The following is a 26,665-nucleotide window of genomic DNA, read 5'->3' as shown; positions in this document are numbered from 1 at the left end:
ACTTACCATCAGGTAAGATTATGGTCAAACGCGAGCGTATATTATTTAAAAAAAAAGGTGTGCTAAGCGATAGGGTCCTAAATGAAGAGGAAGTCATGTCGTAGAAATTTTAATGTTCCTCAAAAAAAAGTTAAAACTAAAAATCATTATAGTCCAAGAGAATGATTACCAGGAAATCCCACCAGGATTTTACCGACATTCCAAATTGACGTGTTCGCTTAGTTAGGTATCTATAAACGAAAGGTCCCATACTTTTTTTTCTCTAGGCTGACGATGACTCAAGCCTGCGCCAAGCAGACCAATAAGGAGTATAAAACCAAAGTTAAGACTGTCAGGTTAGTTAGTGAGTTACCAAACGACACAAGACGTTCCGAGCCAGTAACTTATTGGAACGAATTTGTAGATATTTTTGTAATTACTTACTAAGGAAAAAAGCTAGCGAACGAAGCGTTTCTTTATTATAGTGTATTTACTTTGAGGTACCTAAAATAATACCTAAGTGTTTACGATATAAACGTATCTATACGAGAAGATATATCCATACCTGTGTTTAAAGATGTGTACGTTACGATGACAAACATAATGTATTTATGTACTGAAAAGTAGGTGAATATTTTATTTAGGCAAAAACTAAAATCGACATCAGTGATTCTATTTTAAATCATCGAGTTTTCGAATACAAACACGCGGGAATCAAAACAACAACAAAGTATTTAGTTCTGAATTCAAATTTTGATACACGTTAAATGTAATAATTTATGAACATGAATTCGTTTGAATTTGGAAATGCGATTTGCGAGGGACATTTTACTGAATAAATAGGCGACAATAATTACTAATTTATTGCAACAAATATGGATTTCAACAATAAAATATTTAAAGTTAAATTATTTTTAGCAACAGAATCATTTTGACAGTGTCACAAAGAAAACTAATTTTTAGTTAGTAGTTTTTTGTAACTAATTTTCCTCTATGTACGTACTTAACATTATTTTTGTAGATATAAAAACAATCATAGAACACGTAAGTCAGATAAAGCCATGTAACTAACACAACTAATTAAAATTTCTCCGAATCACGGAACTGTGATAAAAAGTGAAACCTTTTAATTTATTTCCCAGATAAAAAAGCAGCCCGCATTTTTTGTGGAATCGCTTTTTTTGGCAATTGTTAGCGGCAGAGCAATTGTAAGGTCCGTATTGAATCGTCGTGTAATCGTTATAAACCTGTGAAATGGATTTTAAGCTATTATTTGCTGTCTTTTTGGTGAGTATAACTTTTTTATAACGCATATTCTTAGCAAGATTTTAATTCAATATTCTCCCAATTTTTATTACTTGTTATGATTACTATGTGCCGCGTCTTTTAATAATAAATATTTTTTTATTGTTATTCTTAATTCAGTAGAACTGTTATTTCTTTATGTCGATTATTGAATGAATGTTTCGAATGTGATACCATGAGTAGACATTTTCCTTCGACTTCTTTGTCAGCCACGACACTTGCTCTTTAATCCATGGTTGAGGTTTTAAATACTCTATATTTTTACCGACTTCAAAAAATATCCTCATTTTTGAGGTAATTTACGGCACAGAAAGAAATAATCATTATTCTCATTTGCAGATATCCTGCGTAACACTAACGTCAGCATATTATAATTACAAAGAAGAGGGTGATCGCTTTAGAAAGATATCATCGGATAATGACTACTACAGTTCCGACGAAGATGATGATCCATATGATGACAATAATAGTGATGATGATGATGATGGGGACAATGAAAATGACAATGAATCTAATGAAAATGATGATAAACGTCTTATAAAAGATGATAACCTAAGTACCCAAACAGAATCATCTGCACCTACATATGAAGTAACAGAAATAGTTGATGATATACCAAACACTAACACTGTTCGTGGTCCTATTATTACTAATTTCACCATACCACCTCCTTTGAATACTGCTTCTTACAGTCCTAATAATACAAATAATAATAATAATAACGATAACACCAGACCAAATTCAAGAAAAGGATCTATAAACATCTTTCACATAAATGCTGAATTCGATGACGACAAACCACAAGTGAATATTATACAGAACAACAGACCAAATTTTCCAAATTTTAATAATATAAAAGATTACATTTATGGAGTCAAGCAAGGCATAGCTAGTGGTATAAGTAACATAGTAAATAAGAATAAAGTACCTCCTAGTACTGATGTAAATGGGGGCGTAAATGGTCCTTATGTACCTAATATTGTATCGGCTCCTGTGATATTCTTGAATAAGTTACAGAGAAGAAGTTCAGATGTCGCTGCTAAGGTACATGAAGCCATATTTGGAAATAAGTTTGGAAATTAGTAACTAATAATATTACGATATTTATTGTGTGAATAAAATCCGTGTGAATTGATGAGTATTTTATTTTTGTCATCTATTAATCTTCAGTCCATATATTTACAAACGAAAGGTAACTGACTTACTGATTCACTCGTCACGAAATCTCAGTAACTACAAGCGCTAGTAAGCTCAAATTTTGCATGGAGTTGTTTTTGGATGTAGGTGCTCACTAAGATGGAATTTAGCGTTTAACCCCAAAGGCATTAAAGTCAAAGTTCATTATGAAACACGCGAAAGAAGTTACGGGTAATAGCTAGTAATTAATAAATGTAAAAATTTCGAGAAGTAGCAGCTCTATCATTAGATTTTACCAAAATCTACGTCCGAAGTTCGGTTACGTTTCACTTGACATTTAACTACTGAAATCGGCCCCAATCCAAGCAGAGACAAATTGAAGAACTGATTACATTCAATTCAATGTTATTTATTTGCATGAAGACTCATTGATAATGCTTACATGTATTTATAGTGGGGGGCAAATTGCAATTTGCTAGAAGATAGCATGCAGCACTTGATGTTATAATCTTCCTAAGATAAATATGATGGTCCAGTCAGTCATAATACAAAATACAAATATACTTTATTGCACCAAAATAATAATATTTGCAAAAGACTCTTAACTGGATACGTAGCAAATTATAAGTAAAATATAAGTAGTAAGCTTCCAGACAACCAGGCGAGGAAATATGTGACTAATAGATGTATTTTTTGACTGCCGCTGCAGGTCTGTTCAGGTGTAATGTGATAAAATATTTACAACGAAAGATACTAGTAGACCCCTCGTACTAATATTACTACTAATGTTTTTTTTAATGAAGTCATGCCTAATGACCCAACGACATTAACTTAAATAAGCGAATCTATTAAGGTTAACGATTGGAACATTTTGTTGCTTTTCTAAATATAAAAACTTAATCAATTAATCACTTTTTGGGGTAAAACCACACATTTCTGGAACGAAAACCTGCAGGTTATACCATTAGTTTGGTATTTGAGTATAAGATATGCTACTTCAAGGTTACGAGAAAAACAAAATAAAAAAAAAATAAAAAAATGCGGTCGCCTAAATAACCAACCAAAACCAAGTCACAAAAGGAAAGGCACTCACAGAATTTCTTTCTGATTATATTATGAATTCAGAAATTCTGAATTCATAATATAATGTGTTGTCTTCTGACACCCAGGTGCTCTAAGATGCTGCTGATGCACTTTGTAGTGGGTTTTAGGAATGATCATTATGCTTAACAGTCTTGAAAACGTTATCAAAGTTCAATTCTTGATTAATGAGTCATTTTCTTGCAAAAATACACGCACGGAACGGTGGGTTATCTTTTTTTTCTTTTTTAAGGCTTGGGGTAGAGAGTTTTTGGGAGGAACCAAAGGAGTTTTTGGACGGAAGTCTTAGTCGTTTATCTATTAAAAAAGTGGTGCATTTTCTAATCAACAGAAAATAAAACCCATATCAAGTGCCGTATCAACAGGTGGCAAAACACATATGGTCATTATTTTCAGAGGCTTTGTTATTTATATTTAGACTGTCCTCACAAACCCTATTACAATAACAAGGGCGTACCCTCTCAGATCTATTGTAAGGCATTGAACCATTTTTCATAAGTTTAAAGGGACCTTTCTACTTAGTTCTTTCACAAGCTCACGACCATATCCCAATTGGGGTAGTCAGAGAACACCCATGGCAAGAAGAACTAAGTACCTACACCTCACCATTCTGTTAGAACAACGTAATCCCTATATAGGTGGTGAGCCGTATCGCAATTTATAATGGTTTTTTCTTTATAATAAAATGTATTTTTTCACTGTGATCCACCTGGGAGATTAAGAAGGCCATATTGAAGCAATTCATCAAAAAAAAACATGACATTGCGAACATATTTGTATTGCGCAAATTTCAAATTACATTATTTATTGATTTTAATATGAATCGCTTTATGGTGGCTTTTTTAGCCCCATGAACGCCTCCTATGTGTTTTCTTTGATAATTTAGCTGATAATTAAAAATTTTACCTAATGCAATTACTTGTTTAAAACATCCTGGATATAATCGCGATATGAACGCCTAGGCCTTCCTCCTCCAACCTACCACTTACCCATATCATAAAAAAAATGTCGTAAGTCTACTTTCGTAGTTTATCTAAATTAATTTAATTTAATTTTATACAAAACAACATACAGTATCATTACCAATATTCTAATACATAAACATAATATAAAAGTAACACAATTTATGTAATCTTAACTTATACATTAACAATTCAAGACCTTACGTGTCTAATCGTCAAATAATCCCCCCCGAGATATTCCAGGCGCAAAGGTCCCCATTACACTCGCCGCATTACCACGTTGTATGGCGATGGACAACCTTTGCACCAAGAAAGAGCCCGCACGCATATCAGACCCCCTCTCTCTTAACCTACGCCCCAGTTCCCTAATGAAGGCTATAGCCTCCAACCCCCAACATCCTGATGTCTCAAACGCAAGCGGTACAAAATAATAGTTGCCCACTAGAGCCGAATATTTGTCCCGCTTTCTATCCGCAGCAAACTCAGCCGCGGCGCCAGCCGTCCGCACCGTTCGGCTGAGATGCGAGGCAGCGAAAGTGCTGACGCATGTGGCATCCCACAGCAGGCATTTTCCCTTCCGCCACGGCACCATAGTCAGGCCGTCCGGTCTTTTGCCGTCGGAGCGGCAAAGACCCGGGGGCTCCAGCACACACGGAATGTTGGTCTAAATTTACCTAAAATATAAATAATAACATATGCGCAGCGTGATAAAATTATCGATCGATTAAATATTGTCGAAATTGATTTTGTTTTTATCCTTAACATGCGTGTCACGTGATTTCGTTCGAATTTTGACAGAACGACATGACTTATTTAGGTTCACATATTAGAACCAATCGACAAAACGACATAGTTATCTTCAGAAACGATAAAAACTGTTCCGCCTCGCGGGAGATAAGGATAAATTTTCAGAGCTGATGGCCAACCTCCACTAGTTGGAGAGGCACCTGAAGAAGAAGAAGAATACTGGGAACATTAATTTCGTTTTTATTATCTGTAGTGTGCAATGATTAATATTGAGACTATCCATTATGTAAATAATAGCGTATCACTATATTATCAGATTACATAAAGAGTGGAAATACAGATATATCGTCAATCGATGCATGCGCAGAGATAACGTGTGATAGACAACAGGTTATTTGCGTCCCACTGCTGAGCACAGGCCTCCCCTCAGTCAACGGGAGGGGTGTGGAGCGTACTCCACCACGCTGATTCACTGTGGGTGGTTGGGTCTCTTTTTATGGCTAGTAGTTGTGGAAACTAGAAGGAAAGAGAGAAAGGGGAAGACCAAGAAGAGTTTACATGGAACAGATTGAAGAGAAAGCGAACGTCGTGTCTTATAAGAAAGTCAAAAAATTGGCGTTTGAAAGACAAGAACGGAAAATGCTACACCGGCAAGAGCGTGGCTTTTAAATTAATGATGATGATGAGTCGAAACGAGACCAACGACTTAAATTTCCTTCAAAAGAAATCATCATACTTCAAATATACGCAATACATACATACATACATACATAAACTCACGCCCGTAATCCCTAATGGGGTGGGCAGAGCCACAAGTAATCAAAGACAACTTGCAGCCACTGTTGATACGAAGTCCAAAGATGGATATGATGAACCTTATGGTGATAAGGGATCAGCCTATCGCCCATAACATTAGTCCATCATGTTAGAGGACACAATCCCTCTGTCGGTTTTTACGACATGCCCGGGAAGAGAAGCAGCTGAACGTGTTCTATGTTTTTATTTGCTCCCAGAACAGCATAGAAGAAATACGCAATACAATACAATAAATATACTTTATTGCACCAAAATAATTACAGATGACTCTTAACTAGGTACATGGAAAATGGCGCTTATCGCTTAAAACGATTTCTTCCAGACAACCATAAGGCGAGGAAATACGTAAAAAAATAAATTGAAAGATTGCGGGTACAAACTAAGTACAACTTACCAATAAATACATGCCCTATAATAAATGAATTCATAACATACATGCAACAATAAATAATATACCTAAGTTTAAATAGTACACACAAAATACCTAATAATTAGCCACACTACTAAAATAAAGAATACTCACTATATTTTTATTCTAATATTTTAATAATAAGCTCATGACGTACATTATTTGCCACCTTACCGTACTTACGCCTTACTGAGCTTTATTTTAGAAAAACGTGATATAAATAATTGTATGAATAAAACATTAATCAAGCAAAAAATATCAGATTGAAGTTGTAAATCATCAAAAGCCAATAAAACAATTTATTACACCAGAGGTCATCGACCTACAAATACTTTAAAAATTGTTTATTTTCAATGTAGAACCGAGGCACCGACGAGAATATAATTCAAAATTGTATTTTTGTTCTTTCCTATATTCCAAATTCGAAATTTGAATTATAATCTGCCACCATTTTGGAACGTGTTTTGATTTTAAAAAGACTGAGAAGTAGTGAATGATGCGAAAACTCCATAAAAACTTGAATTTTATTTAACGAATAATATTTATTCTTATTAATCGATCTTCAATCCAATGTAATATTGGTATGTGAGTATATGAGAGAAGTCGCAGTATACAAGTAGGTATGAGGCAACAAATTTACCTGTATGCTAATACTGCAGTGTCGATGAACGTACGTAAATATTTGTCCTGATTGGGATTTTTATAGAGCTGTACGCTTTTGTCTTTGTAAGAATTTAAAAGAAAAAAAATGTTTGAAAAAATTCCATTTAATTAATTTTGATATTTTTTCAAATCGAAATCGACTCCGATATTTATGGACTGATTATTTTCATTGCCACTATTTTTGCCTTGGGACGTCTGGAAAGGGGACTGCAACTTATCCTTTGATATATTTTTTCTACCTACTTAATTGCTTTTTTATATTTTTTTAGCTATTTAAAGAATCTTAAAGCAGCACAAAGGCAAGCCGTATAATTAGAAATGTAATAATAATATGCCTTTCAAATCAAAACAGTCCTAAAACTATAACTAATCGTCTCGCGAAGTTTAGGAAACAGGTTCTCATAGCGGTGCGGTCAACTCGGTGTAGTTCTAAGGAGGAGGTCAGAGTCCTCCAGAGGATGCTGCGCGCAGACAGTACCGCGCACGACGTGCACCGCGACACGCGCACGCGCATATACGCCTTCACAGCGCGCACGGACCCGTACGTATGACGACATTTTTATGTATTTTAATGTTGATTGTGAAAATTGTATTGAATGTGAAGTAGTATTTTGGTAATTTTTATGGTGTCGAATTTGTGTTTGAGTGTACTTAAAAAAAAATTCAAAAATATAATATTTTCAAACCGCAATCACAGTAAAAGAAAACAAATGGGTACATAACAAAAGGAAAAAAAATAGTAGATATATGAATAACGCTATATTTAGATATGTTTGTGAACATTATAACTACCTATCTTCGAAAACATGTTTTACAAGCACCGAAAAACCTAAATCAATAAAAGGATTCGGCATCGAACTTTGTATAAATTATTCAAAAGTCAAAAACATAATCAAGAGTGCATTTACACCTTGTTTTGTGTGAATTTAATTTGTGGTTCAACGTGACTAATTCGTTTTTAAAAAAATATTAATTTTATAACGTCTCGTTCCAAATTTGACTATTTTTATTCTGTTCTAAATTGTATTCGTTTTTAGACTTTATTCAGATACTATTTATTTTTTTCCAAGCTTATTAATTCGATATTTTTGTAAACGAATTCCGTAGGTATTTATACTATTAATGTAATATCCGAATTTACTTTTTAATTTAATGTATCTACCTAGAATTAATAGTCAATAAAATACACTTCCTACAAAATAAAGTTTTCGCCAGCCCTCTAGAAACTCTTGTAAAGTAGACATATATAAACTACATCTTATAGACATAGATATACACTATAATACTTCGTTTTAAAACAAGGCGTTTGCCTGTGTACCTTTGAAAACCGTTATTTGGGCCGGAGTGAATGTTCTCTTCAAATGCGACTCCAGTCCTTGTATAATATTGACTTGGAAATCAAATGGGTTAGATACCGTTCAACGGCTATAGATGAGATAGAGCTTATAATATAGAGTATAAAATCCGTGACAGCACGTAGAACGTGTGTCTTACGTCGTTGTGATAAAGGTTTGAATCCTGGCTCGGACTTTATAAACTACTGAATTCGACTTTAAGAGTTTGAATTGTGTTTAATGCTTGGATCAAAGATAATAGAAATCACGTGATTTCCAGGATTTGCGCCCGGTTAGTGGAAATAGACTCGTCAAATTACACAGGGCTTAAACATAGCTGGCGAGAAGTGGGTGTTCATACTCTAATATGTTATGTAATTTAGAGTAATATATCGAGGAATTAATTCAAATATGTACCGAGAAATAGTAATCTGATTTGAGAATAGGATACATATCTATGGTAAACAAAACAGAAGAATAAATAAAGTTACTAGGCTGCATTTGAACAGCAAGCCGTTTTATTTATTTATTTATTTATTTGTACACCATAAAACAGACACAATAAACATACGCAGAAAACATATAGTACAGGCAAGCTTAACAGCCAGGCAGGCAGGCCGTTTTTTTAATTTATTGTAGATTTGGCTCCATATGGCATTAACTACTTTGCCGGACAAATGGGTAATAGCAAGCCAACTACTTTAAAACCGTATTAAATTAGAATGAGTAGAATAGTGTTGCAGTGAGATTGGACTCGCGCACAAAAACTGCACCCCAACTGCAATTTTGCAGTCTAAATGGAGCTCGTGGTTAAAAGCCCTTAGTATTTATTGTCATCAAAATTTTCCTGTAAAAAAAACCATCGCAAACGATAATTTACACGCAGTAAAAACGCCATCAGAAATAAAGATAAATTCCGAAATGTAAATCATTCGCTGACCGTAAAGCCTTGCTAAATTGTGGCAATTAAAAAAGCTTTTTTTAAATCCTCATCCGCCATTAAGTCCTTTTTTTGAATGTGGACCTTAGCCGGACCTTGTTAATTTGGGTTTTCATTGGAGTTTGTTGTCAACAGACAACTTTTGTCCTTCGGTATTTAAAACTAGCTTTTGCCCGCGACTTCGTCCGCGTGGCGTGTTATAAAAGAGAGATCTTTGTGTGTGTGGGAGTGCATATCAAATTTCAAGCATCTAACTTATGCAGTTTAGATATTTTCATACAAATGTTTCTTCCCGCTAACTCCCGTTTCCGTGGGAATTTTGCAATATCCTGTTGCAACTAAGCTTTAAGTTAACTAAGGTACCTGCATGCCAAATTTCAAGCGTCTAACTTAAGCGGTTTAGATTTTTCATACAAAAAGATTTTCCCGCTAATTCCTGTTCCCGTGGGAATTCCGGGAATTCCTTTCTTAGTGCACCTCTACGGTACCTAAGCTACGTCCATTCCAAATTTCAAGTGCCTACGTTTAGCCGTTAAGGCTATGCGTTGATATGTCAGTCAGTCAGTTTCCCCTTTTATATAATTATTTAGATTTTAAAGATGAATATCTTGAATCGTGGGTATGTCCACCTGGCGAACCCAATAGGGAATATAGCCGTGAAGTTATATTGTGTCAGGTGAAAAATAACATAAGATGCATTAAAAAGGTTTATTACTTCTATACGAGTTATTTTCTTAACGTGACCAAAATAATAATACTATTATGGCTGAAGATAGGGATAATCTGCTACATTAAACATTTTTATGTGCTTTTTTAAAAGCCTTCGTAAAGTAACTCGGGCAGTGGTGGGTTTCGTGCCCATAATTTCATAAGCCTAAAGTTTTGGATACACGAGGGTAAAAGGCCACATCGATCAATTCTTCTAACAAATGTCAAATAGCAATATTGCTTTCTTAGATGAATTATTGCTATACCAGATATTGAATACTTTCGGATTTGCGTTAGTTGCGGATAGTTTCATTTACAGATATTAATAGCTCCGTAACACCCTAGCTTATAATAATATGTAATAATAATAATAATATTTAATAAAAATATCGGTACATAGTTTTCCTTAAGTTAAGCATAATTGACATGAATATAATTGAGTAGGTACCATAGCCGACTAAGTATATAAATACTTGTATTTCAGTCTATGATGCCTCTCTCCTGGAGAAAGACACAAAAATATAGCCAGCATACAATCCTATGTTTCCGACAGAGTCAACAAAAAAGTTACAATAAAGTTATTATCAAACAAAAGGTTGTGAACCTCTATTTGTGTAAGATGTAAGTGTACGTGAGTGATTGTGAGAGGGTGTGTGAGAAGAGTTAATACAATGTTCTTATAACTAATCATTAAATTGAATACAAAGTAGATTTTTAAAGGATTCATACATAAGTTTATGGGTCTGACTGATATATAATATACATGTAATTGCAATTTATTTTAATCATGACAAAATATGTAATAAGTAAGCGAATGCATGGCTGGTAACATGCATCTAACTATACAAGGTGTTAGTGACGTATTACCGAATACTGAAGGGGATGATTTAGACCATGATTTGGAGTTATTATCAAGTGGAACTCTTGTTTTTTTTTTAATAGTTTTAATTCTATACTTCTGCGATGAAGAATTCCACTTAATATTGACTCAAGCCGAACCATCCTCCTCAGTATTCATTATAATGTCACTTGCACCATGTACTTACAGTACTTACTTTTTTTTTTTTATTTATTTGGATCAACCAACAATGATACAATATGGTTTAATAATTAATATTACAATATTTGACTTGGTAATTGTACCACCAGCGGCGTTGACCGCATTTTACTAAATAAGTAAAGAGGAAGCAGATCGAACCTCACACTATTACAATAATTAATTAATACAAGAAAGAGAAAAATGTAACGAAATGTATCAATACAATAGACAATAAGTTTTAACTATTGCTTATTACTTAGTATTGATGAAGTACAGTTAATTAGAGTAAATTACAAGATGATAGTATGATACTATAATACTATGATTGTACCAACAGTTGCGCACCCGCCCAGCCCTACGATAAAGGATTATCTTGGGATCAGTGTAAAACCACTGGACGGGTGCGTTTACCCCGACGACAGCATTACATGGAAGAAACAATAAAATTGTTACTTTTAAGTATTAAGTTGAGTCCCGTTCTCGGAGCCCTTCCAATAACATATGCCTAAAGGTACCAACTCGCAAATTTTGCATATCAAGATGACTGAAATGTATATTGTAAGTATTCACAATACGACATATGGGTGACCTTTTCCAGAATTAGTACGGCAATGTTTATATGCGAACAGTTTATGAGTATTACGAACATGTGATCGTCGTGGTACATTATAGTTATATATATAGTACATTATAGTTACAGGTAGCTATAAAAGTGTGTAATGGGTGTTAGTGACATCGTAACGAAAACTTTAGAGGATGAATCAGACAATTATTCTGAGTTGATATTGAGGAGCTCGGTGGCGCAGCGGTAAATGCGCTCGGTCTGCGATTGTTGAAGTTAAGAAACTTTCGCTAAGGCCGGTCATAGGATGGGTGACCACAAAAAAAAAGTTTTCATCTCGAGCTCCTCCGTGCTTCGGAAGGCACGTTAAGCCGTTGGTCCCGGCTGCATTAGCAGTCGTTAATAACCATCAATCCGCACTGGGCCCGCGTGATGGTTTAAGGCCTGATCTCCCTATCCATCCATAGGGAAGGCCCGTGCCCCAGCAGTGGGGACGTTAATGGGCTGATGACGATGATGATGATGATATTAAGTGGAATTTCCTGTCCGAAAATTCATCAAAATAAAGTAAAGTTCGTAAGTTAAGTAAAGTTTAGTGTTGTTGTTTTTTTAAATTATTTTAAGTTTCTTACCTTTGCGACGGAAAATTCCACTTGATAGCAACTCAGAATCATGGTCTGAATCATCTCCCAAAGTTTTCGTTACGATGTCACTAACACCCTGTATTGTCATGCAGCATATGCAACACTAATAATAAATTACGTTTACTTCCAGGAACCAAGATGTATCGTTACGCGATGGTCATACTCCTCTACGCTGCTCTGGTGAGTATCAGTCATATGAGGCCGACATCTAACCAGTACAACACTATACCCCTCATCACACACCACCATACACCGCCATACACCACCTTTGTTTTTGTCAGACACTTTTGTCTTTTTGAGAATGTGTTCTTTTTTTGACGTGACTTATTGTAGATTTGCCGCAGATGGCATTAACTACTTGGCCGGACAAATGGGGAGCGCTATAGGCTCTCACCCGGTACAACGTTTTAGACAGCAGGCCTGAGTGTGCCCAGTTGGGCGCGAACCTCGGCTCAGGGCGTCGTCTGGGAGGAAAAATATTTGAAAGAATTAATCGACCCTAGTGGGTCGGTAGCCATAAGCGCTGATTGAGGGAAATCGTCAACCACGCCGGCGGGGTCGGTATGTATGTACTATACACCTCTGCCTACCCCTTTGGGGATACAGGCGTGATGCTATGTAGGTACAACCATTGATATTTTGCTTAACCAGTTCGGCCTCGTTGTTTTAGGAATGACAATGGAATGAAAGTGAAATTCGGCCATTGTTGTCAATATGTCCTCAAAGGAAAGTGTTAGACAAACGAATAGTAATTAGACATGTTTGGATGTGCGATTTACCTAGTTATGTTTGTTTTTCCTCGTGGTTTTTGGTCAGGTTAAGTAAGAAAGTTGGTTAGATGGAGTCACTATTCTATCGCTACATATAATCTTCTTTCTAATGTTCCTTCACACAAATGCTGGACCGGACGGTTACCCACGATGGGTGTCATGATGGTATAAGAAAACCAGGTATGCTCAAAAGTGACAGCTAACATTTTCAGTGTTACTACAAAACAAAGACTAAAAGATAAACTATGTTTAAAGTATAATCCGTATACGAAAGAAGTCCCGAAGGCCGCGGCGCTACTGTCGCAGATTCTGCATAGAATTATTACGACTTGTCAAGTTAGTTTCATTTAAATCCGCCGACTTCTTTCGTGGTGCGAAATACTATTTCAAACCTAGTTTATTTTTAGTTAGTGTTTTGTAGTAACACTGTTTAAGTTTAGCCCAGCTGACGTCATCCCACGCTACGTTGCCATTTTATAACAAATAATAAATTACCCACGACCAAGGTTCTTATATTTACTTTGCAAGAAAATTTTGAACTTTTAGTAAAATATTTATATTTCCTTTTCTTCTTCTTTATTGAGATTACAACAACCAAGGATGTTATGGATATGAAATTTCAGATACGGATACGGATAATAAAATATTTTGGATTATCCGTTAGTTTCGGATAATTATGGTTACGGATATCAATTTTTTAAGGAATTTCGTGTGCGTCAAGCTAGCGGCCTCAAAAAAAAAATGGGCACGAAAAAATAATTTGACCATACCAAAAAATAGTACTCTTATTGAAAAAAATAGTACCTGTTGTAAAAAAATTAGTACCATTACGGTTCTGGATTTATAGCCATGTTTTATTGCACTTGCTAGCTTGACGGTGAGCGAAATTTGGCGAGAGTTAACGACAAGGTCTTTCGCTTTGATTTAAACGCCAAAAAATAGTACCGAAATAGTACTCATCCCCTGCAAAATACCGAAAGTAGTACTTCAACGGTTCCAAAGTTATAAAGGCAGTTCTTTGATCCCGCTAGCTTGACGTTTTGAAAATACCTATTATCTGGGGAACGCTTGCATACTTCAGTATGTAACTAATGTCAATAAACTCGTATGAAATAGTACTCCCTACCATCATAATTTTGATCCGATTCTCTTTGTAGAAATGTTAAAAAATCATCATAACCTATGCCATACATTTGTTGTTGATACAGTCACGTAGACAATTACATAACCTCACAATTTATTCGTAAGTATTGCCATTTTGGAGGTCTACCCTACCATTTCTTTGCACTTCAGTGCTGCTATTACAAAAAAATCATATTGCATACACCCATATGCACTAATTTTAATAGAAAATGGCTGCATGGGTCTAGTTCTTATCGAAAACAATCTGTGATTTTAATACATCATAATACATTTTTAATCTGCTGTTTTATTTTATAATTTATACCTTCATGTTGAATTTGTTACGGATCGAAGTGTTTGTTAATAAACAATTTGCAGTATTTGTAGAATAACTCAAAGAGTTTCAACAATGATATTACTTTCATCTAACAACCCTGGCACTTCACCAATTTTTACCCAAAAATGGGGAAAAATACTGAAATCTGACAACATTCTTGACCATGTGTAATAATTTTGTTCGCGACTGTACTTGTCTTGATAAATGTATGACATAGGTTATAATGACTTTTTGACATATTTCTACAAAGAGAATCGGATCAAAATTATGATGGTAGGGAGTACTATTTCATACGAGTTTATTGACATTAGTTACATACTGAAGTATGCAAGCGTTCCCCAGATAATAGGTATTTTCAAAACGTCAAGCTAGTGGGATCAAAGAACTGCCTTTATAACTTTGGAACCGTTGAAGTACTACTTTCGGTATTTTGCAGGGGATGAGTACTATTTCGGTACTATTTTTTGGCGTTTAAATCAAAGCGAAAGACCTTGTCGTTAACTCTCGCCAAATTTCGCTCACCGTCAAGCTAGCAAGTGCAATAAAACATGGCTATAAATCCAGAACCGTGATGGTACTAATTTTTTTACAACAGGTACTATTTTTTTCAATAAGAGTACTATTTTTTGGTATGGTCAAATTATTTTTTCGTGCCCATTTTTTTTTGAGGCCGCTAGCTTGACGCACACGGAATTTCAAAAGTAAAATAAAAACAGGTAGGTACCTAATAAAGTGGTTTTATTTATAACGTCAAGTTATATAATGTTATAACGACAAAAGAAGAAAAAAAACAAACAATGCGCTCTGCACTGGTAGCGACCAGCCGATCAAAACAACTTCTCTCAATTAGGCTCCGCCCATATCCGATATTATCCGAAACTTTTATTTCGGATGCGGTTACGGTTACGGATGATTTTTTATATGGGATATCCGATAGTTTCGGTTATGGTTACGGAGCTCCCTAACATCTCTGACAACAACACAGCCAGTGGCCAAGATTACAGAACATAGTCACATGTTATAGTTCGGGGTTCATAATTATAGTTCGGTGTTATCACTTATCTTCCTTTATAAACAGGTTATCTATCTCCATGATTAGAAAACACTTCTCAAACTTATTACTTTTTATACAATATAATTTTGAGAATCACAATCTCAAAAACAGCGGGAAGAGCGCGCTGTGGAACTGACAACCCACAATAGTGATATTGTCTCATAGACAAATGAATGAATGAATGAATGTCAAATTAGTACTGTTTCAGTTCAATCGGTATCGCTTCATTTGACTCTAATGTGTTTTATAAATAATATCTAAGACATAATAAGATTAAAAATATTAAAAGTCATAAAACAATATGACAAAGTAAATTAATTACAAAACGGTTTTCTAACAATTTAAACACGGTTTCTTCCTAATATAAATTAAAATGTGACTTTGCCAAACGTATTATTTTTAATTCTGGCAATACTAATAAACACGACCATCAAATAAAAACAAAACGCGCGCGTAATCCAATTAAAAGTCTTAATTGAAACCGTAATTAAGGTCAAGCGCGGGTTGAACGTTTTATCCACAAGATTATCAATTGTAACTCTTGAATTTCGAACGTTTTCTATTCATTTATTTATATACCTACAATTTTCACTAACACAGTTTACTTAGGTCATTATAAACGGCGATACGGCTCACCACCTATCACGTTTGTATAACAGAAAGCTCGGTGAGGCGTGGGTACTTAGTTCACCATGCTTTACCTAACTACCCCAAATGAGAGAGTGAGCCTATGTTAAGTAATAAGTAGTTAAACATACAATGATTAATTTCTTTACTCCCAGTTCGGTTGATAATTACAAACTCACAAAAAACTCAAATCATAATGAATTAATCCTAGCATTGAAATTCTCCATCCCTTTTAACTTTTGTTAACAACGGCCTTCGTGGTCCAGTGGTTGAGCGTTGGGCACACGATCCGGAGGTCCCGGGTTCAAATCCCGCTGGGGACATATCACAAAAAGGCCTCCTGATTGTCCAAAAAGTAAGATGATCCGTGCTTCGGAAGGCACGTTAACCCGTTGATCCCGGTTACTACTTGCTGATGTAAGTAAGTAGTCGTTACATGAGCCATGTCAGGGGACTTTGGCGGCTCAATAATAACCCTGACACCAGTGTTGATGAGGTTGGTAATTCAACCCACACGATAGAAGAAGATCCCTTTTAACGTGTCATAATATATTTCAGGCCGGAGCAGCGAAACAGCAACTCCAACTATCAGACTCCTACCTACCAGTAGCGATGCAGGTCATAGCACACCTCACTGACCAGATGGCATTCGAAATCAAGGACGAACCTTCGCCATCTAAGCCAACTGCCAAGCCAATTGTCAAACCAACTACGAAACCAACGACGAAGCCATCTTGGACCAACAAACCGGCCAACAGTTGGCCCACGTTTACTTCAAAGCCTACGACTTCAAAGCCGTATGTCTCGCTGTCTGATGTTGAATGGACTCCTCCTCAGAACGGGTGGTGGATGAGTATTGGCCTGAATAGAAGGTGCTGGTCTTCTGCTTTGCTTCTTTCTATTTCTTAAGGTTTTAAGGGCCTTATATCACTAGGAAACGATGGTGGCGCCACCGCAGTTGCTGGTTGCGTAACCAACAAGACACCAGATCGTAATTATTGAGGTAGCGTATCTACGTATAACTACATACATTTTGATGGTGGCGCGACCGTGGTTGCGGTCCCATGGTATCCTAGTGATATAGGGCCCTAGTAGTTCAGATTTTAAATCGATTATCATCATCATCATCACTAATGATAATGAAAAATAGGGCAGTGGTTTCCCTCTTGCCTTCCGCAAATCGATTATAGAGTGGCAAAAACTTCCCGTCTTTGTGTGTTTTAAATGACAAAGGTGTAAGTAGTGTCTATATTCTGAATTATTCTTGAACAGGGAATTTAAAATAAAATGTGAATTACTTCTTATTGTATCTTCATCTAGTATCTATCCTATCTTTGCCCTTAAAATGCTTTGCATAATACAGGATGTTAGGTGACATCGTAACGAATACTTAGGGGGATGATGAAAACACAAAAAACACACAAGTTTTGCGACGGAAAATTCCATTTGATAACAACTCAGAATCATAGCCTGAATCATCCCTCAAAATTTTTCGTTACGATGTCACTGACACCCTAGATAATTTTAGTTTTTATAGCTAATTAACAAATAGGTTTCTAGACTATAATTTTAAATCGCACCTATAAATTAAACTCTGTCACAAAACTACGCCAATAATGGCTATAAAGTTTTTGGTTTAAATTTAACCAGACGGTATAAATTGGTGTAACTTTAAATTAATAAAGGACCCGTACTAAAATTTTAGAAATTAATTTTCTAACCAGCCATTCTAAACCTATGCTTAATTAACACTTTAAGTTGTTATTCAGAATAAATTATTTTCGGCAAAGAAGTACCTAATAGTAGCGTAATTTATTATAATCACTATCACAAAATAAGGTAATTTATTTTTTTATATAATAATTTGATAAGGTTTTTTTTTGTAGTTGGTACTTTGTAGGAAACGATACCCGAACCAAATCTATTGAAGTATCATAATTATTATGTGTCTACTTCGAAGGCACGTCAAATAACCAAAAATATCTATCTATATTTTGCATCCTTGAATAAAAGTTGCAGTTTTTCGTCATTTCTTCTCCTCGGCTACGTAGACTTTTCGTTGAATGAAATGATTATGTTTTCTGATTCCAGGTCCCAAACTACACCATTCCACCGCCCAGGTCTGTACGCCCCAGTGGCACCACCGAAGCCATCTGACCGCATCAACCCCAAATCTGGATTCCTGCTTCCCTTCGACCATAACACTCAATACACCGTCATAGAACCTCAAGAAAAACGAACTGAAGAACCACTACTAGCCATACATCAAGAAGAAGTTAAACCTTTGATGGAACCAGCGAAGGAAGCCCCGCTTCTTCCACCAGCATTTGAAGACCAGGTTTCCAAGCGCTCTGACGGATACCAAGCGGAGGAGCTTACAGAAGAGAACTTGCAGTATCTCTCGCAGAATGTCAAGGATCTCATTAAAATGGCTCATGATCCCGACGATGAGAGGGTCGTTGATGTGTGGGAAGGTGTTAGAGCGAATAATCAAGAGGTGAGTTTTGTATTTTGTTAAATAGTCTATTTTGGAGAGTATAAAATTGATGATGGATTGTGTGTCAAATTATAACAGACTGTCTTTTTGATGAAAAACATTGTAACAGGTTAACCTGTAACAATGGTCATATGTCTGTCTCAGATGATTTATGAAGTGATTATCGCAAAGTGATGCACTTTTTAACAGCCTCCGTGGTCTAGTGGTTAAAGCGTTAGGCTCAAGATCTGGAGGTCCGGGTTCGATTCCCGATGGGGACATTGTCGAAATCACTTTGTGAGACTGTCCTTTGTTTGGTAAGAACGTTTCAGGCTTGAATCACCTGATTGTCCGAATAAGTAAGATGATTCCGTGCTTCGGAAGGCACGTGAAGCCGTTGTTCTCGGCTATTAGCCGTAAAAACACCTCCACCAACCCGCAGTGGGACGTATATAGGCAGTTTATGTTATGTTTATAATGCACTTTTTTCGACGTCTGTTATTAGTGCCTCCTAGACATTACATAAAACATCTGAAAGAGATATATGAGAAAAATTGGACCGGCTACAAACAGATACTACCCTACTATCCTAAGATACAATCCTACGTATGGTTTCGTTTAGTTTGGGTGCAGAATAAGGAATAATACTATGTATAGAACGTTAACTCTCCGCTCCCCATTAGTGTCTGAGGTAGCTTTACACGCTCACCGCCGGAGCCCCCGTTAAGGACTTTTAGGAATTCAAGTCAGAATCAGATCAAAATCAGAATCATTAAAAATATAGATAGTTATGTGTTCTCAAAGGTATGCCAATCATATTGTGGAACACTACAAGATTATTATTTACAAATTTATTTATAAAAACATTTAGGGATTTCAATTCTGACATTAGATCATTATTAAATTTGAAAATAGACAATAAAGTTTAGGCGAGCGGAAGGGCCACACACACAGATACACGTGTACGGTTATGTCAATGTATAGTGTCTATGTAAAACGAGGTTGTTTGTATCAAGTGTCCGGAGTGTGGTTTGGGATTGAACAAAGGACGATGAGAAAAATTTCATATTTAAACATTTCCCATTTTTTTTTTCAATTTTGTAGGTTTTTACGATGACAATTCTATGATCTAGGTAACCCCAAAAGGAAAGCTGTCATCATCAAACCTGCGGCTGCTGCTTCTGTACGATCTACTCAGCAGGGAAGCAAAGAGGCAACGACTGTCAGATTATAGTGTAAGTAGATTTATGTCATCATCTTCTTAGCGTGACCCCATTTTTTTTAAAGATAAGCTGCTGAACGTTATCTGTCTATATCACAGTCCACACGAACACGTTCTTATATACGTCCCACTGCTGGACACTCCCCTCCACCTCCAGGGGATGTATCGTACTCCACCACGCCGCTCCACTGCGGGTTAGTGGAAGTGTTTTTGTGTTAGTCGCCCGGGACCTTACGTGCCTTCCGAAGAACGAACTCATCTTACTTTAAGCCTTTTTTTCGTTAATCCGTTGGTCTCGGTTACTACTTACTTACTGATGTAAGTGAGTAATGGTTACATGAACCAGGTCAGGGGCCTTTGGCGGCTCAATAATAACCCAAGGGCTGACGACGTTGGTAATTCACCTCGCAACTCACACGATAGAAGATCTTACTTTTCGGGTAATCAGGGTAATTCAGCTTGCAATGTCCAAACAGAAGATGAAATCGAACCCGGACCTCCTAATCGAGAGCCCAACACTCTAACCACTAGACTACGGCTGTTAAATGATAGTAATGTGATTAATTGAGCGAATAATCTCATGTCTCGTAAATGGTGCTTGGGTTGCTAAGTCCAGGTCTTAGTGTTAAGTGGGACCACTCGGAGCCATTATCTGAAGGGTAAGTACTTACTAGCTGTCGACCTAATCCCTAAAGGGATGCATTCAATGTCTTTGGATGTATTTTGGACCCTTTCGGGAAGATAATAAAAGCTTGTAAGTTTATCATTGTGTATTGTTACCGGGTTGGGACGGTAAAACGTTAGTATGAGAGCGAAAACCACTTTTTTACCGACTTCAAAAATTACTACTAGGCACGAAGATATTTGATTACTATCCTATTCGAGAAAAAAAACCGAGCAATATTGCTATTTGCTATTTTGTTGACATTGCGCACTTGTATAAAATTGTAGATCCGAATTTCTTTTAAAATCAAAACCCGATTGTATACTTTTCTATTTGGAAATCTCGATATATGCACAAACGTCAAATCTCGATATATGCACAAACGTTAATTCCTTTTTTACATGAATAGACATCCAACTAGTCAAATCAGTTACTTTTTACTAAACGTCAAAACACGAAATTACTTTGGAATTTTGTATGAAAAAGCACACTGTGACGTCATAGAAAAACATGATAAAATGTCGGACTTATTATTACGGTTTTCCATATTAAAATTCATAATTTAGTTAAATAGAGAAAAGGAAATGGTTTTCGTTAGTTTTAGATCTGTTTTATTTAGTAATCAGAATTTCATAATTTATTTTGAAGTAGTAGTAGGTACACGACCCAATTGCTTCAATGTGGCCCTTTTAGGCTTCCGAACTAGCAAAAATATTACGTACAATACAGGTACATTGTTTTAAGTTTACGCGGTTATTATCATAATTAAAACACATAATAACGGATTCTTACCGCGTTTAAATCAGTCATCCCGTGATCATGGCACTTGCAACAGTGTCGAAATATCGGGAGTCCCATATCCCTGATTTAAACGCGGTAAGGACCCGTTATTATGTGTTTTAGGTAAGCTAGTAATCTTTCTGATGGAATAACAAAGAAAATAAAACTGTCTACAGTCTGATTATGTTCGTTTTAAAGGTCTCTTTATGGGCTGTAACATCGTCACAGAGCTCAACCCAGTTATTTAGTTTGGGCCCAAAAACATTAAAATGACGAGTGCCTAGTCGAATAACATGGCAAAATAAATGTTTATTTCCATTGCTAAAGACGATACGAACGGAATGATAGACAGCATAAATAAAAATTATAGCAAATAAATAAATAAAAATAATGACTTACTCACCTTCGCGATACGCCTCCACCACCACCCCCTTCGCCTTCGCCTTCACGTCGCGAGTGTCTGAGGATTTTTAATAAATTAAATATGTTTTATAGGAGCTCGGTGGCGCAGCGGTAAACGCGCTCGGTCTGCGATTGTTGAAGTTAAGCAACTTTCGCAAAGGCCGGTCATAGGATGGGTGACCACAAAAAAAAGTTTTCATCTCGAGCTCCTCCGTGCTTCGGAAGGCACGTTAAGCTGTTGGTCCCGGCTGCATTAGCAGTCGTTAATAACCTTCAATCCGCACTGGGCCCGCGTGATGGTTTAGGCCCGATCTCCCTATCCATCCATAGGGAAGGCCCGTGCCCCAGCAGTGGGGACGTTAATGGGCTGATGATGTGATTGTTTACACCTAAGTTTCATAATTATTATTATTGTTCAGTCATGAGCAATATAATGTATGCACTTTAGGACTCTGTCGCACTAACATTTTTTTTTTTTTTTTTGGTTTTCCCCGAAGGGTAAGGCAAAGGGAACTATGCCCATACAGCCATGTCTGACGTATTTTTTTTCTTGATGATTAATGAAATGATGAAAGGTGATGATGATGAAACCTAAGCCCCCACCCTCGGAGTAGACTCCTACTCCGAACCCCAAACGAATTAACTCAAAAGTCCGCATAAACTTTTGAGTTATGAAGCGGCTTCCCAGCACGAAGCGAAAATAGGCAGATACACTTTGTTTATTGAATACTCCAATATAATAACACTCGCGAATGTCTTCCGACTAACTTAATGCGATCATTAACCACAAAACACCACTTCGTATTAATTATTTAGATTACTCAATGAAGAAAGCAACTGTCCCGTTCCCGTTTCCCGCCGAAAAGCCTGTCGCACTAACATATTTGACATTTAGTGAGACTCACAGTTCAATTTGTCAAAAAAGTTAATGTGACATGACCGTGACCGTTCATATTGAAAGTTTCACGGCGCATTGGCGCTTCTGAACTATAAAGTCGTGAAATGTAAAAAAAATGTAAATAAATAAATAAATAACAATAATAATAACCTTAGAAGCAAATCCATTATGGTATATCGTCCGTCTAGAACATTGTTAGACGAGGAAACTAAAATGAACACTAAGCACTAATCTTAAAGTATTGAACACTCTTAACAGACACCAAATACACAAAATAAATAATAATACAGGAGGGAATTATTAAAAACTGTATTAATTTTGATCGAAATGAATATGAACGTTTGTAATATAATAATATGGTTTGACATTGAAAAAAGAAAACAAATGACAGTCTACGACAACGCAAATTCGCGCCAATCTGTGTGCGGGTAATTCGAATACAAATATCGATTCAAGTAATCGATTCTACGCCAAAATTTCGATTCCGGTTGCGACTAGTTTATTTAAATATTATTAATAAATATATTGCAACCGGGTTTCTTCATAATCTGTAGGGTTCTACCATCCAGTACATATTTTTATTATAACTATTCCCGAAAACGATTACCTGATTGTTTTAAAAGTAGAATTAATGTGTTAAACCGTTGGTCCCGGGCTACTAATTCAAACACATCCACGCTCACTGGAGCAGTGATGGAGTATGCTCCATACCCTTTTCGGTTAATTGAGAGACGATTATAGGCTGCTTATGTTATCTTATTATTACAATTTATTCATTTCTTTATCAAATACCGTGTAATAATGGAAACAAGCGCTCCTTTTGAGCGAAAGTGATAAAACTTTTACAACAATCGCATAAAATGTCATTTTATTGCCTTCAAGTTTCGGCAGGCGTCCAGAGCGTGCCAGAAGCAGACCGAAGACGTTTTACGATCAGTTTCTATCAGATTTTAGCAGACCTACTGAGAATGTCCATTACGAAGAGATAAGAGAGCGGGGTGTGTTTTATGGGTTACCTACTTTAATAAAATTAGGCTTACAGTACCTAGAGGAAGATATTGGCCCCGATTCCTGCATACACAGCCTAATTTTATTTAAAGTTATATCCGTCATTTTCATATCCGTCGAAAAGGAAAGGGACGGATGATTCACAGCTTTTAATTTTAGGAAGAATGAGTGAATGAATGAATAACCCGGGCGAATCAAAAGGTACGTCGCTGGTATGCAATCCGTTTGACGTGCTGTCTACTTAACTGTGTCGGGTTATTGACGGATGTAAAATTTTTAGACGGTTGGTTTAGATTTGTGCTTAAAATTGACGTGTGTTCCATAAATTTTATGCTTGTCGATTACCCGTCCCTTTCCTTTTCGGCGGATAAGAAAATGACAGATATAACTTAAAATAAAATTAGATGGTATTTACAGGAATTAGCACCATAATTTGTTTCTGACAGTGTCTGGAAGAATTCGGCAACGCACTAAAGTCGAAGATGTAGGTATACGAATCGCTAGGCTTAAGTGGAGATGGGCAGGACACTTGGCAAGACGGGAAGACAACAGATGGACTGAGGCTGTTACTGAATGGTGACCAAGGGATGGTATGCGATATCGAGGCAGACCACCAGCCCGGTGGTCGGATGACATTGTGAGGTACGCCGGAAAGCAATGCATAAGACTTGCACAGGACTGGAAAGGATAGCGTGAAAGAGAGGAGGCCTGTACCCAGCAGTGGGTGGATACGGGTTGAGTAGATAGATAGATAGTGTCTGGAAGTAAAAGACAAACAAAATGAACGATTTTGTTTTTATCTTAAATTGGCTTTTCTTTCTAGATTAGTATTTTATAATTTATCTTTGACCCAGTGAAAAACCAGCCTAATCCTCAAGGCCAAGGTTTCATGAATCAGAATATTGACAAGCAAAACTTTACTCGTATAATAACCCAAACTTCTCTTCATTCCAGGGCTTCTCCCCCGACGTGATGCGCAACCTAGTAGAGTCGTCTAGTGGCGGTGCGCGGGCGCAGCTCAGCCTCGCTCTATCCAAGATGGTGGAGCGCGCGGACTGCCAGCACGAGTACGCCAACAACCGTGCGCGGGAGATGGTCACTGAACTTGCTAAGGATGAATCGAAGCTGTCTTCAGAGCTGAGATACTTGCAGCCACTAGTTTATACGAATTAGACCATATCACTTTCAAGACCACAGACTACGGGTCGATGACCTTTCATTGATAATTTTTATGACAGTTGGAAACGCAACATCACCTTATAAATGGCAGATGTTTTAACTGATTAGTAAATTATAAAATAAGAAAAATAGCCTATATGTCGCATAACTGGGGTCTTAGCCATGTTGCAAACTTACGACAATCGACAGTGTTAAAATGTATGGTATTGACATGTCCTATGTTCATTTCATACATTTTTATCACTATAAAAATGATAAAAATGTATGGGACTGATATGTCACCTTATTCAATCCATACATTTTCATCACTAAATAACGTAAAAATGTATATATGACTGACATATCTCCTTGTGTTCATTTCATACATTTTTATCTATAAAAAGATGCTAAAAATGCATGGCATTGTTATGTTACCTTATGTTCATTTCATCCATTTTCATCACTAAAAAATATAAAAATGTATGGGACTGACATGTCACCTACATTTTTATCACTGTCACTGTCAATTATCATAAGATACAACCCCCCTACACTACCCAAAATAATACCTATAAATCTAGTGATAAAAATGTTTTTTGCCATTTTAGTATTAAGAGAAAGCATTTTATTTTACCATTTATGTATAGCATAAGGATATCTTAACTATTATACGACCAATTTAAAACTTGTTTTCATTACTTATACGAGACACCACTTTTATTTTCTACAAATACAAGATATTGTATTTAACAAGCTGACTAGACTATTCTTGCTTTAATACACAGGTATACCTAATTAGGTACGTCTTTAATAGTATGAGTGTACTTATCTATTGTACCTACCCACAAAAAAAGTACCAATTTTGAATACCGCCATTAAGATGATATTTCACATCACTTATTTAAGAGCCACGCTCTTGTCGGTGTAGCAGTCTCCACGCTACTTTTTAGGGAAAAATAGGGCAGTGATTTCCCTCTTGCCTTCCGCCCCGCAGTGCTCTGTCTGAGACGCGAGTGGGATGGTGTCCAAAGTAGTCTATTTCAATGCCGTACTAGGACTCCTGTCCTCCGCCTCTGAACAGTACGAAGATGAGATTTAAAAATCTTCTTCTTATCGTGTGGGTTGTGAGGTGGAAAACCAGACTCATCAATCCTGATGTCAGGGTAATGATCGAGCCGCCAAAAGCCCCTGACATGGCTCATGTAACAATTACACAGTTACAAAATAGTAACCGGGACCAACGGCTTAACGTGCCTTCCGAAGCACGGATCATCTTACTTTCAGACAATCAGGTGATCAGCCTGTAATGTCCTAACCAAACTAGGGAAAGTGATTTTTGTGATATGTCCCCACCGGGATTCGAACCCGGGGCCTCCGGATCGTGAGACCAACGCTTAACGTTCAACGCTCATTTAAAAATCCTAATTCAATTACATTGGTATCTACTGCGCATCTGTCTGGAGTTTTCAAATAAATCACACTGTTTCCCCCTTTTGGTTTTAATACCAATTAAACGAGGTACCTACACAGTTTATCACAGTTTATCGATACAGCCACATTGGGGATGAAAGCGATATTAATAAACACAAATTGAAATAAATATAACTTAAGTACATTGAAAGATAAGTGACTGCAATATATTGGATAATCTTGCAATCTAATGAAAAAGCCTAAAATATTAAAATAAAATCGGCTCATCATCGCTTAAAACAAAAATACCTACTTTTAATTGAAAATTGTAAGTGATTTTATAGATCGTATGAAGTAGTCTTTGCTGTAAGGGCAAACAAGTGAGTCTGAC

At 36.5% G+C, this 26,665-nt stretch overlaps 1 protein-coding gene across 2 annotated transcripts; it reads left to right on the top strand.

Annotated features, from left to right (window-relative positions):
* The first annotated feature begins 7,591 nt into the window (after positions 1 to 7,591).
* Positions 7,592 to 25,534, top strand: LOC126376272 (uncharacterized). 2 transcript variants are annotated; one of them, XM_050023582.1, is made up of 6 exons: positions 7,592 to 7,660; positions 12,477 to 12,526; positions 16,815 to 17,053; positions 18,348 to 18,753; positions 19,866 to 19,967; positions 24,661 to 25,534. In XM_050023582.1, exons 2-6 carry the CDS (start codon positions 12,485 to 12,487, stop codon positions 24,877 to 24,879), a joined length of 1,008 nt encoding a protein of 335 aa, XP_049879539.1. In that variant the 5' UTR covers positions 7,592 to 7,660; positions 12,477 to 12,484; the 3' UTR covers positions 24,880 to 25,534. The 2 variants fall into 2 exon arrangements, with proteins under 2 accessions (XP_049879539.1, XP_049879538.1); XM_050023581.1 differs by having other exon boundaries at positions 16,815 to 17,128.
* The last annotated feature ends 1,131 nt before the right edge of the window (positions 25,535 to 26,665 follow it).

Source organism: Pectinophora gossypiella, chromosome 20 (assembly GCF_024362695.1).
Source record: "Pectinophora gossypiella chromosome 20, ilPecGoss1.1, whole genome shotgun sequence".
Lineage (NCBI taxonomy): Eukaryota > Metazoa > Arthropoda > Insecta > Lepidoptera > Gelechiidae > Pectinophora > Pectinophora gossypiella.
Note: the sequence above shows the minus strand (reverse complement) of the source record. Positions and strands in the feature narration are given on the sequence as shown.

What these genes read in the sequence shown, in the direction of transcription:
- LOC126376272 (XM_050023581.1), top strand. Translation starts at nt 12,485, where the DNA reads ATGTATCGTTACGCGATGGTCATACTCCTCTACGCTGCTCTG. An exon ending in TACTCCTCTACGCTGCTCTG is followed by an intron (nt 12,527 to 16,814) that starts GTGAGTATCAGT and finishes AATATATTTCAG; the next exon opens with GCCGGAGCAGCGAAACAGCA. An exon ending in AGTATTGGCCTGAATAGAAG is followed by an intron (nt 17,129 to 18,347) that starts GTGCTGGTCTTC and finishes TTCTGATTCCAG; the next exon opens with GTCCCAAACTACACCATTCC.